This window comes from Scyliorhinus torazame, chromosome 16 (genome assembly GCF_047496885.1).
Source record: "Scyliorhinus torazame isolate Kashiwa2021f chromosome 16, sScyTor2.1, whole genome shotgun sequence".
NCBI lineage: Eukaryota > Metazoa > Chordata > Chondrichthyes > Carcharhiniformes > Scyliorhinidae > Scyliorhinus > Scyliorhinus torazame.
In genome coordinates, this window is record NC_092722.1 from 103,359,061 (window position 1) to 103,375,545 (window position 16,485).

The 16,485-nt window shown below is 46.9% G+C and overlaps 1 protein-coding gene across 3 annotated transcripts in view; it reads right to left on the reverse strand.

The window, feature by feature from the left end:
* The window catches only part of LOC140392978 (leucine-rich repeat transmembrane neuronal protein 4-like), a 735,994-nt gene that overhangs the window by 434,359 nt on the left and 285,150 nt on the right, over positions 1 to 16,485 (reverse strand). Inside the window, exon 4 of one of the 3 annotated variants that reach the window (XM_072478804.1) lies at positions 10,315 to 10,764. The exons of the other annotated variants lie outside the window; for them this stretch is intronic. Coding sequence (XP_072334905.1) covers positions 10,746 to 10,764 — 19 coding nt within the window. The 3' untranslated portion in view covers positions 10,315 to 10,745. Of the gene's footprint in view, positions 1 to 10,314; positions 10,765 to 16,485 lie in introns of those variants that run through there. 3 annotated transcript variants of the gene reach the window in all.

Genomic DNA, 16,485 nt, shown 5'->3' on the forward strand with positions numbered 1-16,485 from the left:
GCCAGCAATCAAGCATCTATCTATTCTGTTATGGGCCAGGGTTTAGAGAACCCCAAAGTGTATCATGGAGATCACCTGACCCAAAACTTTTAATGGATTGTGGTATGGGGAGCACACGGCCCACTCTACAGGTGTGGTACAGCAGAAATGGAAAAGTATTTTTTAAAGCAAAACAATGTTTATTCTATGAACTCAAGTTAATCTTTTTAAAACAGACAGTGAACACCTTAGCAACCATTAGTTCAAAATCAACCCCCAAAGAATACAACACCAAGTAATCTTTAAGCTGTCCTTTTAACATCCATAAGACCTTTAAAAACATTTAACAGAAGCACATCAGGTTAAAGTCACTACTGAGAACAGTTATTAGTTTTAAATCGCCAAAGGATCGATTTACAGTCTTTAGATTACAGAGAGAGAGACTAATACACTTTCTGGCTGTGACTGCAGCTATCCAGCTCTGAAAAGAAAACTAAAACACACCCTGCAGCAAACAGCCTAAAACGAAAGTAAAAAGCTGACAGACAGCCCAGCTCCACCCACACTCTGACATCACTGATAAACACCCATTTCTTAAAGGTACATTTCTTAAACACCCATTTCTTAAAGGTACTCTCACATGACACCTCCCCCCAAGAAAAAAATATATACCGTCAACTTCAAGGTGGTTTCATTTTTCACCTTTTCACTATCCTTTAAGAAATGCACACAGTAAATATACTTTTTCACCTTTTCACTATCCTTTAAGGAATGCACACAGTAAATACACATTTTTGTTTCAAAAAGCAACACAGGCAACAGGTATAATAATATAGTCCATTTTTGTTCTCCCTCCAACTGGAATCCCTCTCGAATGACAGTCTCTTTGAACAAGAAGGTCTCTGCACGATCCGTCCATTTCTCTATGCCTAGGCATGTCTCTTTAAAGTCAGATGCTTTAGTTCAATCTGATCGCAGTGTTTCTTGTAATTCTCCAACACAAGAGCATAGGTTATCACAGCTTTCAGGCAGTCAAATGCCTGTTGAAAGTCCGCTGTCCACTGACATTTTCGACGTGTCTTCAGCAAGTCCAACAGTGGAGCAATCACGCTACAAAATGTTTGCACAAATATTCGATCAAATCCACTCATGCCAAGAAGTCGTATTATTTCCCATCATCTTGAGGGTATCGGAAACTCCTCAATAACTGTTGCTTTCACATCCCGTGTGACCATTCGACCCTGTCTGATTGTATGGCCAAGGAAAGTGACTTGGACTTTTCCAAATTCACTTTTGGCTATGTTTATCACCATCTCTTGAAGTCCATAGAATAACTCCATCAGGTGTTTTAAATGTTCTTTCCATGTCTGGCTGAAAATTACCAGATCGTCGATGTATACCACACAATTGGGTAATCCTGAAATGACTTTGTTAGTTTACCGTTAAAATGTGGCTGGGCGTTTTTCATGCCAAATGGCATAACTTTGAATTGGTATATACCATGTGGAGTCACAAAAGCTGAAATCTCCTTCGCCCTTTCGGATAAAGGTACCTGACAGTAACCTTTAAGTAAATCCAATTTGGAAATAAAAGCTGATTGTCCCACTTTCTCAATGCAATCCTCCAAACGTGGGATAGGATAAGAGTCCGTTCTTGTAACTGCATTAACCTTTCTATAGTCCACACACAACCATTGGGTACCGTCTGGTTTAGGTACCATCACTATGGGTGAGCTCCATTGGCTGCAACCCAATTCAATTATGCCATTTTTAATCATACTCTCAATCTCTTTGTTATCCTGTGCCAATTTTAAAGGGTTAAGTCTATATGGATGTTGTTTGATTGGAACAGCATTTCCCACATCTACATCATGTATAGCCATTTTATTACTTCCCAACAAACTTGCCCACGTGATATCAATAACTCTTTCAGGTCAGTTCGTTTTTCCTCTGGAAGGTAACTCAACAATTTATCCCAATTTTTAAGAACATCCTCATTTTCCAATTTAATTTGAGGCATGTCAAGTTCACAGTCATCTGGATTTGGTTCGTCACTTTTCGTTAGAATCATTAAAACCTCCTTCTTTTTCTCTCCTTTCCTTTCAAAGTACCTTTTAAGCATATTCACATGACATGACCTGGTGAGTTCTCCTTCTATCTGGCGTTCTAACCACATAATTCACCTCACTTAATTTCCTTGCAATCTGATAAGGTCCACAAAACCTAGCTTTTAAAGGTTCACCTACCACTGGTAACAACACTAAAACATTATCTCCACTGGCAAAAACTACGAACTTTGGATTTCTTGTCGGCTACCCATTTCATCACATATTGTGCAACCTTTAAATGTTGTCTAGCCAATTCACATGCTCTATTTACTTGTTCCCTAAAATTTGACACATAATCCAAGAATGAAATTTCCGATTTCTCACTCACCAATTTTTCCGTAATCAATTTAAGTGTTCCTCTTACCTCATGACCAGAAATTAGTTCAAAATGTCTAAATTTGGTTGATTCATTAGGTGCATCCCTAATTGCAAACAGTACGAATGGAATTCCTTTATCCTAATCCTCTGGATAATCTTGACAATAAGTCCTCAATATTGTCTTTAATGTCTGATGCACCTTTCTAATGCTCCCTGCGATTCTGGACGGTACACAGTTGATTTAAATTGTTTTATTACTAAGCTATCCATAACTTCTTTGAATAACCTTGAGATAAAATTTGATCCTTGATCCGATTGCATTTCTGTGGGTAGTCCATATCGATTAAAGAATTGAAGTAGCTCCTCCACAATCTTTTTCACTGTAATATTACGTACTGGAATGGCCTCTGGAAACCTAGTAGACACATCCATTATAGTCAAAAGATATTGATTCCTACTTTTCATTTTAGGAAGCGGTCCTACGCAATCAATTAGGACCCTTGTAAAAGGTTCCTCAAATGCTGGAATGGGTATTAAGGGTGCTGGTTTTATCACTGCTTGAGGTTTCCCTATCAAAATTTAATTACATCTTTATGTAGTCCAGGCCAATAAAAATGTTTCTGGGTTTTAGCTTGAGTTTTCCGTATTCCCAAATGACCTCCCACTGGTACCTCATGTGCAACTCGCAACACCTCCTTTCTATACACCACCGGCAATGCTACTTGATGAACTTCTGCCCGCTTTTCATCTGCCTGCATATGTGAAGGTCTTCCCTGCATCTACCCTGTCTAGTCCTGTTAGAACTTTATAAGCCTCTTTGAGATTCCCCCTCATTCTTCTGAACTCCAGCGAGAGCAATCTTTTTTTTTCTTTTTAAAAAAAATTCAGAGTACCCAATTTTTTTTTTTCCAATTAAGGGACAATTTAGCGTGCCAATCCACCTAGCTTGCACATCTTTGGGCTGTGGGGGTGAAATCCACGTGGACACGGGGAGTGAACAATCCAAACCTAGTCAATCTCTCCTCATATGACAGTCCCGCCAACCCTGGAATCAGTCTGGTAAACCTTCGCTGCACTCCCTCGAGATCAAGAACATTCTTCCTCAGGAAAGGAGACCAAAACTGCACCCAATATTCTAGTTGTGGCCTCACCAAGATCCTGTATAATTGCAACAACACATCCCTGCTCCTGTATTCGAAATCTCTCCCAATGAAGGCCAACATACCATTAGTCTTCTTTACCGCCTGCTGTACCTGCATGCTTGCCTTCAGCGGCTGGAGTTCAAGGACACCCAGGTCCCGCTGCACACTCCCCTCTCCCAATTTACAAATGTTCAGGTAGTAATCTGCCTTTCTGTTTTTGCTTCCAAAGTGAATAACCTTACACTTATCCAAATTATACTGCACCTGCCATTGATTTGTCCACTCGCCCAACCTGTCCAGATAATGCTGTAGGATCTCTGCACCCTCGTCACAGTTCACCATCCCACCCAACTTGGTATCATCTGCAAACTTTGAGATGTTACATTTTGTTCCCTCATCCAATTCATTAATATATATTGTGAATAGCTGGGGTCCTAGCACCGATCCCTGTGGCACCCCACTGGTTACTGCCTGCCAATTTGAAAGGGACCATTAATCCCGACTCTTTGTTTCCTCTCTGCCAACCAGTTTTCTATCCACCTCAATACACTTCCCCGAATCCCATGCGTTTTAACCTTGCACAATAATCTCTTATGTGGGACTTTGTCAAACGCCTCCTGAAAGTCCAAATATACCACATCGACTGGCTCCACCTTGTCAATTGTACTGGTTACATCTTCAAAAAATTCCAACAGATTTGTCAAGCATGATTTCCCCTTCATAAATCCATGCTGACTCTGACTGATCCTGCCACTACTTTCTAAATGTTACGCTACAAAGACCTTGATAATGGAAACAAGAATTTTCCCCACTATCGATGTTAGGCTTAGTGGTCTATAATTCCCTGTTGTCTCTCTGCCTCCCTTTTTGAATATTGGAGTGACATTAGCTAGTCTCCAATCAGCCAGGACTGTTCCAGAGTCTATAAAATCCTGGAAGATGACCATCAATGCATCCACTATTTCCAGAGTTACCTCCCTAAGCACTCTGGGGTGCAGATTATCAGGCCCTGGGGATTTATCCGCCTTCAATCCTATCAGTTTTCCCAGCACCATTTCTCGACTAATATTGATCTCCCTCAGTTTTTCCCTCTCAATCAACTTTTCATTCTCCAACATTTCTGGGATCTGATTTGTGTCCTCATTTGTGAAGACAGAACCAAAGTATGTATTTAATTGCTCAGCCATTTCTTTGTACCTTATTATGCATTCCCCCGTTTCTGTCTGGAGGGGGCCTACATTTGTCTTTACCAATCTCTTTCTCTTCACATATCTACAGAAATTCTTAGTGTCAGTCTTTATGTTCGGTGCAAGCTTATTTTTGTACTGTATTTTCCCCTTCTTAATCAATCCCTTTGCTCTTCTTTGCTAAATTATAAACTGCTCTCAATCCTCAGACCTATCATTTTTCTTGGCCAATCTGTATGCTTCTTCCTTGGATCGGATACTATCTTTAATTTCCTTTGTAAGCCATTGTTTGTCCCTCTTACCAATTTTGCTTTTGTGCCAGACAGGAATGAATAGTTGCTGCAGTTCCCCCATGCGTTCCTTGAATGCTTGCCATTACCTATTCCCTGGCATCCCTTTAAGTAACACTCCCCAATCTATCAATGCCAACTCTCACCTCATATCTTCATAGTTTCCTTTATTAAGATTCAGCACCCTAATCTCTGAATCAACTACTTCACTCTCCACCTTGATAAAACATTCTATCATGTTATGGTCGCTCATCTCAAAGGGGTCTCGCAAAGCCAGATTGGCAATGATTCCCTTCTCATTCCATACTACCCACTCTAAGATGGCCTGCTCTCTAGTTGGTTCCTCCATACATTAATCAAGAAAACCATCCCGTGTACACTCCAGGAATTCCTCTTCTACGACATTTATGCGTTATGCGTGGAGTCAGAGAAAATGGGTGAGACTCTTAACGAGTACTTTGCATCAGTGTTCACCGAGGAGAGGGACATGATGGATGTTGAGTTTAGGGATAGATGTTTGATTACTCAAGGTCAAGTCGGCATAAGGAGGGAGAATGTGTTGGGTATTCTAAAAGGCATTTAGGTGGACAAGTCCCCAGGTCCGGATGAGATCTATCCCAGGTTACTGAGGGAAGTGAGAGAGGAAATAGCTGGGGCCTTAACAGATATCTTTGCAGCATCCTTGAACATGGGTGAGGTACCGGAGGACTGGAAAATTGCTAATGTTGTCCCCTTGTTTAAGAACGGTAGCAGGGATAATCCAGGTAATTATAGACCGCTGAGCCTGACGTCAGTGGTAGGGAAGCTGCTGGAGAAGATACTGAGGAATAGGATCTATTCCCATTTGGAAGAAAATGGGCTTATTAATGACAGGCAACATGGTTTTGTGCAGGGAAGGTCATGTCTTACCAACTTAATAGAATTCTTTGAGGAAGTGACAAAGTTGATTGATGAGGGAAGGGCTGTCGATGTCATATACCTGGACTTCAGTAAGGCATTTGATAAGGTTCCCCATGGTAGGCTGATGGAGAAAGTGAAGTCTCATGGGGTTGAGGGTGTACTAGCTAGATGGATAAAGAACTGGCTGGTCAACAGGAGACAGAGAGTAGTAGTGGAAGGGAGTTTCTCAAAATGGAGAACTGTGACCAGTTGTGTTCCACATGGATCCGTGCTGGGACCACTGTTGTTTGTGAAAAACATAAATGATCTGGAGGAAGGTATAGGTGGTCTGATTAGCAAGTTTGCAGATGACACTAAGACTGATGGAGTAGCAGATAGTGAAGTGGACTGTCAGAAAATACAGCAGAACATAGATAGATTGGAGAGTTGGGCGGAGAAATGGCAGATGGAGTTCAATCCGGGCAAATGCGAGGTGATGCATTTTGGAAGATCCAATTCAAGAGTGAACTATACGGTAAATGAAAAAGCCCTGGGGAAAATTGATGTCCAGAGTGATCTGGGTGTTCAGGTCCATTGTACCCTGAAGGTGGCTGCGCAGGTCGATAGAGTGGTCAAGAAGGCATATGGCATGCTTTCCTTCATCGGAAGGGGTATTGAGTACAAGAGTTGGCAGGTCATGACAGTTGTGTAAGACTTTGGTTCGGCCACATTTGGAATACTGCGTACAGTTCTGGTCGCCACATTACAAAAGGATGTGGATGCTTTGGAGAAGTTGCAGAGGAGGTTCACCAGGATGTTGCCTGGTATGGAGGGCGCTAGCTATGAAGAGAGGTTGAGTGGATTAGGATTATTTTCATTAGAAAGACGGAGATTATGGGGCACATTGAGGTCTACAAAATCGTGAGAGGTATAGGCAGGATGGATAGCAAGAAGCTTTTTCCCAGAGTGGGGGACTCAATTACTCGGGGTCACGAGTTCAAGGTGAGAGGGGAAAAGTTTAAGGGAGATATGCGTGGAAAGTTCTTTACGCAGAGGGTGGTGGGTGCCTGGAACGCATTGCCGGCGGAGGTGGTAGAGGCGGGCGTGATAGCGTCATTTAAGATGTATCTAGCCAGATACATGAATGGGCAGGGAGCAGAGGGATACTGATCCTTAGAAAATAGGCGACAGTTTTAGATAGAGGATCTGGATCGGCGCAGGCTTGAAGGGCCGAAGGGCCTGTTCCTGTGCTGTAATTTTTCTTTGTTCTTTGCTCTTTGACATTGTGGCTAATTTGATTTGGCCAGTCTATGTGCAGATTAAAATTACCCATGATCACCGATATTCCCTCATTACATGCATCACTAATTTCATGTTTAATTCCCAACATTACCACTGCAGTTTGGGGGTTTATACATGACACCCACTAATGTTTTTTTCCCCTTGGTATTTCTCAACTCTACCCTTACAGACTCCACAGAGCTAATATCCTTCCTCACTATTGTGTCAATTTCCTCTTTAATCAGCAGTGCCATGCAACCACCTTTTCTTTTATGCCTGTCCTTCCTAAATACTGAATACCCTGGGACATTCAATTCCCATCCCTGTTCACCCTGCAACCATGTCTCTGTAATCCCAATTACATCGTACCCATTTATATCTATCTGCACGATTAATTCATCCACTTTGTTGCAAATACTCCGTGCATTAAGGCACAGAGCCTTTAAGTTTGTCTTTTTCACATTGTTTGTCTTGCTCCCAATATTTTTCTCTTTTGCCCTGTTTTAATTTTGCCCTGGTTTCTCCGCATTTAACCAACTGGTTAATTGAATATTTCATATTTGTTCCAGTTGCAAATCAACAGTGATTGTGTTTAAACTTACAAACCTGGTGACTGTAATAATTGGGCAGTGACGGGCTGAAGGTCTCATGTATTTTCCTAAGAATGATTGGGTAATTCACTTGTGTTATGACTCCAGGGCATGTGGGGCTGGAATGACCGGGTGTTGCAACAACACATATTCACATACACACTCGCATTGACACATTCACTCATTGACACCCCCATGATCTTATTCAGACTCACACATTCTTTTTTGTATTCATTCATGGGCCAACATTGCCGATCCCTAATTGCCCTTGAACTGTGTAGCTTTTCGGCCATTTCAGAGGGCATTTAAGAGTCAACCATATTGCTGTGGGGTTAGAGTCACATGCAAGCCAGACCAGGTAAGGATGGCAGATTGCCTAAAGGACATGAGTGGTCCAGATCGATTTTTACGACAATCGACAATGGTTTCATAGTCATCATTAGACTTTTAATTCCAGATTTTATAAAATATTTTATTCAAATTTCACCATCTGCTGTGATGGGATTTGAACCCTGGTCCTTGGAGCATTACCCTGGGTCTCTGAATTACTAGTCCAGGGAAAATAGTACCACGCCACTGCCTCCCCTAATTCACACACACACAAACATGCACGTGTACATGCACATTCACACACACACAAACAACACATGCACATATATGCACACACATGTACACGCATGCATGCACACATATATGTCTACACATACACACACAAGTGCACATACATGTCCATGGACACATACACACCCAATCATGCACACGTATACGTACATTCACAGACATCCACGACTTACACAGAATACCAATTAGCCTCACTCTGCTCTTTCCCAATCCTGTGGTTTCGGGTTGTTCTTTGAGTGGAAATAGTTTATTCTCATTTACTCTATCAGAACCCCATATAATTTTGAACACCTCTATTTAATCTTCCCGTAATCCCAAAGCCTTTTCTTCGTATATAATGAGCAAGAGGGTAACTAGAGAAAGGATTGGCCCATTCAAAGACAAAAGAGGGAATTTATGCGTGGAATCAGAGGAAATGGGTGAGATTCTTAATGAGTATTCTAAAAGGCATTAAGGTGGACAAGTCCCCAGGTCCGGATGGGATCTATCCCAGGTTAATGAGGGAAGCGAGGGACGAAATAGCTGGGGCCTTAACAGATATCTTTGCAGCATCCTTGAGCACGGGTGAGGTCCCGGAGGACTGGAGAATTGCTAATGTTGTCTGTTTGTTTAAGAAGGGTAGCAGGGATAATCCAAATAATTATAGACCTATGAGCTTGACGTCAGTGGTAGGCAAACTGTTGGAGAAGATACTGAGGGATAGGATCTATTCACATTTGGAAGAAAATAGACTTATCAGTGATAGGCAGCATGGTTTTGTGCAGGGAAGTTCATGTCTTGCAAACCTAATAGAATTGTTTGAGGAAGTGACAAAGTTAATTGATGAGTGAAGCGCTGTAGATGTCTTATACATGGACTTCAGTAAGGCGTTTGATAAAGTTTCCCATGGCAGGTTGATGGAAAAAGTGAAGTCGCATGGGTTTCAGGGTGTACTAGCTAGATGGATAAAGAACTGGCTGGGCAACAGGAGACAGAGAGTAGTGGTGGAAGGGAGTGTCTCACAATGGAGAAGGGTGACTCGTGGTGTTCCACAGGGATCCGTGCTCGGATCACTGTTGTTTGTGATATACAGAAATGATCTGGATGAAGGTATAGGTGGTCTGATTAGCAAGTTTGCAGATGATACTAAGATTGGTGGAGTTGCAGATAGCGAGGGGACTGTCAGAGAATACAGCAAAATACAGATAGCTTGGAGAGTTGGGCAGTGAAATGGCAGATGGAATTCAATCCAGGCAAATGCGAGGTGATGCATTTTGGAAGATCCAATTCAAGATCCAATCCAATTCATATACAGTCAATGGAAGAATCCTGGGGAAAATTGATGTACAGAGAAATCTGGGAGTTCAGGTCCATTGTACCCTGAAGGTGGCAACGCAGGTCGATAGAGTTGTCAAGAAGGCATACAGCATGCTTGCCTTCATCGGACGGGGTATTGAGTACAAGAGTCGGCAGGTCATGTTACAGTTGTATAGGACTTTGGTTAGGCCACATTTGGAATACTGCATGCAGTTTTGGTCGCCACATGACCAGAAAGATGTGGATGCTTTAGAGAGGGTGCAGAGGAGGTTCACCAGGATGTTGCCTGGTATGGAGGGTGCGTGCCATGAAGAAAGGTTGAGTAGATTAGGATTGCTTTTGTTGGAAAGACGGAGGTTGAGGGGGACCTGATTGAGGTCTACAAAATTATGAGAGGTATGGACAGGGTGGATAGCAACAAGCTTTTTCCAAGAGTGGGGGTGTCAGTAACAAGGGGCCACGATTTCAAGGTGAGAGGGGGAAAGTTTAAGGGAGATGTGCGTGGAAGGTTTTTTACGCAGAGGGTGGTGGGTGTCTGGAACGCTTTGCCAGCGGAGGTGGTGATGCCCGATCAATTGCACAAAGACTAAAGTTGGGTACAACTGTGGCTTTATTACAGTCAGATGCGTGACCTCCTGCTGCAGCTGGCGAAATGGCAGGGCACTGGAGATCATGCATATTTATACAGTTCTCCCTGGGCGGAGCCAGCCGGCAGGAGCTACCGGCGAACCTGTAGTGCAGGTCCTACCTTACATCTCCTATTACACATATTACAGTGGATCACCACAGGTGGTAGAGGCGGGGACGAAAGCATCATTTAAGATGCATCTAGACAGATATATGAGCGGGTGGGGAACAGAGGGAAGTAGATCCTTGGAAAATAGGCAACAAGTTTAGATAAAGGATCTGGATCGGCGCAGGCTGGGAGGACCGAAGGGCCTGTTCCTGTGCTGTAATTTTCTTTGTTCTTAACCTTCTGTGCTCTGAGGCAAATACGCTCAGCTTCCTCAGTTGCTGCACATAACTGAATGCAAATGCCTGAATGCACACTTTTTCTATTTCCAAACTCTCGGGCTGAAATAGATCCAAAGTTAGATTTATTACAGATGAATCTAATTATTCCACAAAGCTGACCTTGAACAAAATCCTTATCGATTTCCCACTTGGATTATTCTATGCCCACCAGATGTGACTGGGTTATTGCCTGGGAATGAATTACATCTCCTCATCAGCAGGATCAAATCACCAGAAGGACAAGGAACAGTTTCAACAGTGGGAATCAAGCTGACTGTTCTGATTCATCTTTTGAAATTGGGGAGTGGGGTGCTGCGAGGGGCTAAGCGGTGGGAGCAGGTTTGGAAGGTGGAGGTGGGGGGCACGTTTGGAGGGTGGGGAGAATGGGGCAGGTTTGGAGGGTGGGGAGAGTGGAGGAGGTTTGGAGGGTGGGGAGAGTGGGCAGGTTTGGTGGGTGGGGAGAGTGGGGCAGGTTTGGAGGGTGGGGAGAGTGGGGCAGGTGTGGGGGGCGGGGAGAGTGGAGGAGGTTTGGAGGGTGGGGAGAGTGGGGCAGGTTTGGTGGGTGGGGAGAGTGGGGCAGGTTTGGAGGGTGGGGCAGGTGTGGAGGTTGGGGAGAGTGGGGCAGGTGTGGAGGTTGGGGAGAGTGGGGCAGGTTTGGAGGATGGGGAGGGTGGGGCAGGTGTGGAGGGTGGGGAGGGTGGGGCAGGTGTGGAGGGTGGGGAGAGTGGGGCAGGTTTGGTGGGTGGGGAGAGTGGGGCAGGTTTGATGGGTGGGGAGAGTGGGGCAGGTTTGGTGGGTGGGGAGAGTGGGGCAGGTGTGGAGGGTAGGGAGAGTGGGGCAGGTTTGGAGGTTGGGGAGAGTGGGGCAGGTTGGGAGGGTGGGGAGGGTGGGGCAGGTGTGGAGGGTGGGGAGAGTGGGGCAGGTTTGGAGGGTGGGGAGAGTGGGGCAGGTTTGGAGGGTGCGGAGAGTGGGGCAGGTTTGGAGGGTGGGGAGAGTGGAGCAGGTTTGGAGGGTGGGGAGAGTGGGCAGGTTTGGAGGGTGGGGAGAGTGGGGCAGGTTTGGAGGGTGGGGAGAGTGGGGCAGGTTTGGTGGGTGGGGAGAGTGGGGCAGGTGTGGAGGGTGGGGAGAGTGGGGCAGGTGTGGAGGGTGGGGAGAGTGGGGCAGATTTGGAGGGTGGGGAGAATGGGGCAGGTTTGGAGGGTGGGGAGAGTGGGGCAGGTTTGGAGGGTGGGGAGAGTGGGCAGGTTTGGTGGGGGGGAGAATGGGGCATGTTTGGAGGATGGGGAGAGTGGGGCAGGTTTGGAGGGTGGGGAGAGTGGGGCAGGTTTGGTGGGGGGGGAGAATGGGGCAGTGGGGAGAGTGGGGCAGGTTTGAAGGGTGGGGAGCGTGGGGCAGCTGTGGAAGGTGGGGAGAGTGGGGCAGGTTTGGAGGGTGGGGAGAGTGGGGCAGGTTTGGTGGGTGGGGAGAGTGGGGCAGGTTTGGTGGGGGGGGGAGAGTGGGGCAGGTTTGGAGGGTGGGGAGAGTGGGGCAGGTTTGGAGGGTGGGGAGAGTGGGGCAGGTTTGGTGGGGGGGAGGAGAGTGGGGCAGGTTTGGTGGGTGGGGAGAGTGGGGCAGGTTTGGAGGGTGGGGAGAGTGGGGCAGGTTTGGAGGGTGGGGAGAGTGGGGCAGGTTTGGTGGCTGGGGTGGGGGCAGGTTTGGTGAGTGTGTTTGGGGAGAGTGGGGCAGGTTTAGAGGGTTAGCGCAGGTTTGATGGAGAGGGGTGGGGGCAGGTTTATGGGTTCGGGTGGGGAGGGAGGGGTACAATAGAACAATAGAACATTACAGCGCAGTGCAGGCCCTTCAGCCCTCGATGTTACGCCGACCTGCGAAACCAATCTAAAGCCCATCTACAGTATTCCATTATCATCCATATGTTAATCAAATGACCATTTAAATGCCCTTAATGTTGGTGAGTCCTCTACTGTTGCAGGCAGGGCATTCCACGCCCCTACTACTCTCTGAGTAAAGAACCTACTTCTGACATCTGTCCTATATCTATCTCCGCTCAATTTAAAGCTATGTCCTCTCGTGCTAGCCATCAACATCTGAGGAAAAAGGCTCTCACTATCCACCCTATCCAATCCTCTGATCAGCTGGTTTGCTTCAATTAAGTCACCTCTTAACCTTCTTCACTCTAACGAAAACAGCCTGAAGTCCCTCAGCCTTTCCTCATAAGATCTTCCCTCCATACCAGGCAACATTCTGGTAAATCTCCTCTGCATCCTTTCCAATGCATCCACATCCTTCCTATAATGCGGTGACCAGAACTGCACGCAATACTCCAACTGCGGCCGCATCAGAGTTTTGTACAGCTGCACCATGACCTCATGGCTTGGAAACCCTCTACCAATAAAAGCTAACACACCATATGCCTTCTTAACAACCCTATCAACCTGGGTGGCAACTTTCAGGAATCTATGTACATGGACACCGAGATCTCTCTGCTCATCCACACTACCAAGAATCTTACCATTCGCCCAATATTCCTGTTACTCCTTCTAAAATGAATTACCTCACACTTTTCTGCATTAAACTCCATTTGCTACTTCTCATCCCAGCTCTGCAGCTTATCTATGTCCCTCTGTAACCTGCAACATCCTTCCGCACTGTCCACAACTCCACCAACTTTAGTGTCATCTGCAAATTTACTCACCCATTCTTCTACGCCCTCCTCCAGGTCATTTATAAAAATAACAAACAGCAGTGGCCCCAAAACAGATCCTTGTGGTACACCACTAGTAACAGAACTCCAGGCTGAACATTTCCCATCAACCACCACCCTCTGTCTTCTTACAGCTAGCCAATTTCTGATCCAAACCGCTAAATCACCCTCAATCCCATGCCTCCGTATTTTCTGCAATAGCCTACCGTGGGGAACCTTATCAAACGCTTTACTGAAATCCATATACACCACATCAACTGCTTTACCCTCGTCCACTTGTTTGGTCACTTTCTCAAAGAACTCAATAAGGTTTGTGAGACATGACCTACCCTTCACAAAACCGTGTTGACTATCCCTAATCAAATTATTCCTTTCTAGATGATTATAAATCCCATCTCTTATAATCCTTTCCAAGATTTTGCCCACAACAGAAGTAAGGCTCACTGGTCTATAGTTACCGGGATTGTTTCTACTCCCCTTCTTGAACAAGGGGACAACATTTGTTATCCTCCAGTCTTCTGGCACTATTCCTGTAGACAATGACGACATAAAGATCAAAGCCAAAGGCTCTGCAATCTCCTCCCTAGCTTCCCAGAGAATCCTAGGATAAATCCCATCCGGCCCAGGGGATTTATCTATTTTCACTCTTTCCAGAATTGCTACCACCTCCTCCTTATGAACCTCAATCCCATGTAGTCTAGTAGTCTGTATCTAGTATTCTCCTCGGCAACATTGTCTTTTTCCTGTGTGAATACTGACGACAAATATTCATTTAGCGCCTCTCCTATCTCCTCGGACTCCATGCACAACTTCCCACTACTGCCCTTGACTGGCCCTACTCTTACCCTAGTCATTCTTTTATTCCTGACATACCTGTAGAAAGCTTTAGGGTTATCCTTGATCCTACCTGCCAAAGACTTCTCATGTCCCCTCCTGGTTCTTCTTAGCTCTCTCTTTAGGTCCTTCCTGGCTAACTTGGAACTCTCAAGTGCCCTAACTGAACCTTCACGTCTCATCTTTACGTAAGCCTCCTTCTTCCTCTTGACAAGTGATTCAACTACTTTAGAAAACCACGGTTCCCTTGCTCGACCACTTCCTCCCTGCCTGACAGGTACATACTTATCAAGGACACGCAGTAGTTTTTCCTTAAACAAGTTCCACATTTCAATTGTGCCCATCCCCTGCAGTTTCCTTCCCCATCCTATGCATCCTAAGTCTTGCGTAATCGCATCAAAATTGCATTTCCCCCAGCTATAACTCTTGCCCTACGGTATATACCTATCCCTTTCCACGCTTAAGTAAACATAACCGAATTGTGGTCACTATCACCAAAGTGCTCACCTCCCTCCAAATCTAACACCTGGCCTGGTTCATTACCCAGTACCAAATCCAATGTGGCCTCGCCTCTTGATGGCCTATCTATATACTGTGTCAGGAAACCCTCCTGCACACATTGGACAAAAACTGACCCATCTAAAGTACTCGAACTATAGCGCTTCCAGTCAATATTTGGAAAGTTAAAGTCCCCCATAACAACTATCCTGTTACTTTCACTCCTATCCAGAATCATCTTTGCAATCCTTTCCTCTACATCTCTGGAACTTTTCGGAGGCCTATACAAAACCCCTAACAGGGTGACCTCTCCTTTCCTGTTTCTAACCTCAGCCTATACTACCTCAGTAGACGAGTAGACGGGTAGGTTTGGCAGGTGGGGGTGGGGAGAATGGGGAAGGTTTTGCAGGTGGAGTAGGAAGAGTGGAGCAAGATTGAGGGTGGGGGTAGGTTTGGTGGGTCGGGGTGGGGAAAGTTGGGCAGGTTTGGTGCATGGAGGTGGGGGGAGTGGGACAGCTTTGGTGAGTGGGGACAGGTTTGGTGCGTGGAGGTGGGAGAGTGGGACAGATTTGGTGGGTGGGGGTAGGTTTGGCGGGTGGGTGTGGGGGAGTGGGACTGGTTTGGTGGGTGGGGGTAGGTTTGGTGCGTGGAGGTGGGGGGAGTGGGGCAGGTTTGATGGGTGGGGCAGGTTTGGTGTTTGGTGCTGGGGGAGTGGGACAGGTTTGGCAGGTGGGGGTAGGTTTGGTGCGTGGACGTTGGGGGGTGTTGGGCAGGTTTGATGGGTGGGGCAGGTTTGGTGTTTGGTGCTGGGGGAGTGGGACAGGTTTGGTGGGTGGGGCAGGTTTGGCTTTTGGTGCTGGGGGAGTGGGACAGGTTTGGTGGATGGGGGAAGGTTTGGTGCGTGGAGGTACGGGGAGTGGGACAGGTTTGGTGGGTGGGGGTAGGTTTGGCAGGTGGGCATGGGGGAGTGGGACAGGTTTGGTGGGTGGGGGTAGGTTTGGCGGTTGGGCGTGGGGGAGTGGGACAGGTTTGGTGGGTGGGGTAGGTTTAGCGGGTGGGCGTGGGGGAGTGGGACAGGATTGGTGGGTGGGGGTAGGTTTGGCGGGTGGGGGTGGGGGAGTGGGACAGGTTTGGTGGGTGGGGTAGGTTTGGCGGTTGGGCGTGGGGGAGAGGGACAGGTTTGGTGGGTGGGGGCAGGTTTGGTGCGTGGAGGTGGGGGGAGTGGGTCAGGTTTGGTGGATGGGGTAGGTTTGGTGCTTGGTGCTGGGGGGAGTGGGGCAGGTTTGATGAGTGGGGGCAGGTTTGGTGCGAGGAGGTGGGGGGAGTGGGGCAGGTTTGATGGGTGGGGTAGGTTTGGTGCTTGGTGCTGGGGGGAGTGGGGCAGGTTTGGTGGGTGGGGTAGGTTTGTTGCTGGTGCTGGGGGGAGTGGGGCAGGTTTGGTGGGTGGGGGCAGGTTAGGTGCGTGGAGGTGGGGGGAGTGGGGCAGGTTTGATGGGTTGGGGCAGGTTTGGTGCGTGGAGGTGTGGGGAGTGGGGCAGGTTTGGCGGGGGGATAGGTTTGGTGCGTGGAGGTGGGGGGAGTTGGGCAGGTTTGGTGGGTGGGGGTGGGTGGTGTTGGGCAGGTTTGGTGGGTGGGGGTGGGGGGAGTTGGGTAGGTTTGGCGGGTGGGGGTAGGCTTGGTGCGTGGAGGTGGGGGGAGTGGGGCAGTTTTGGCGGGGGGATAGGTTTGGTGCGTGGAGGTGGGGGGAG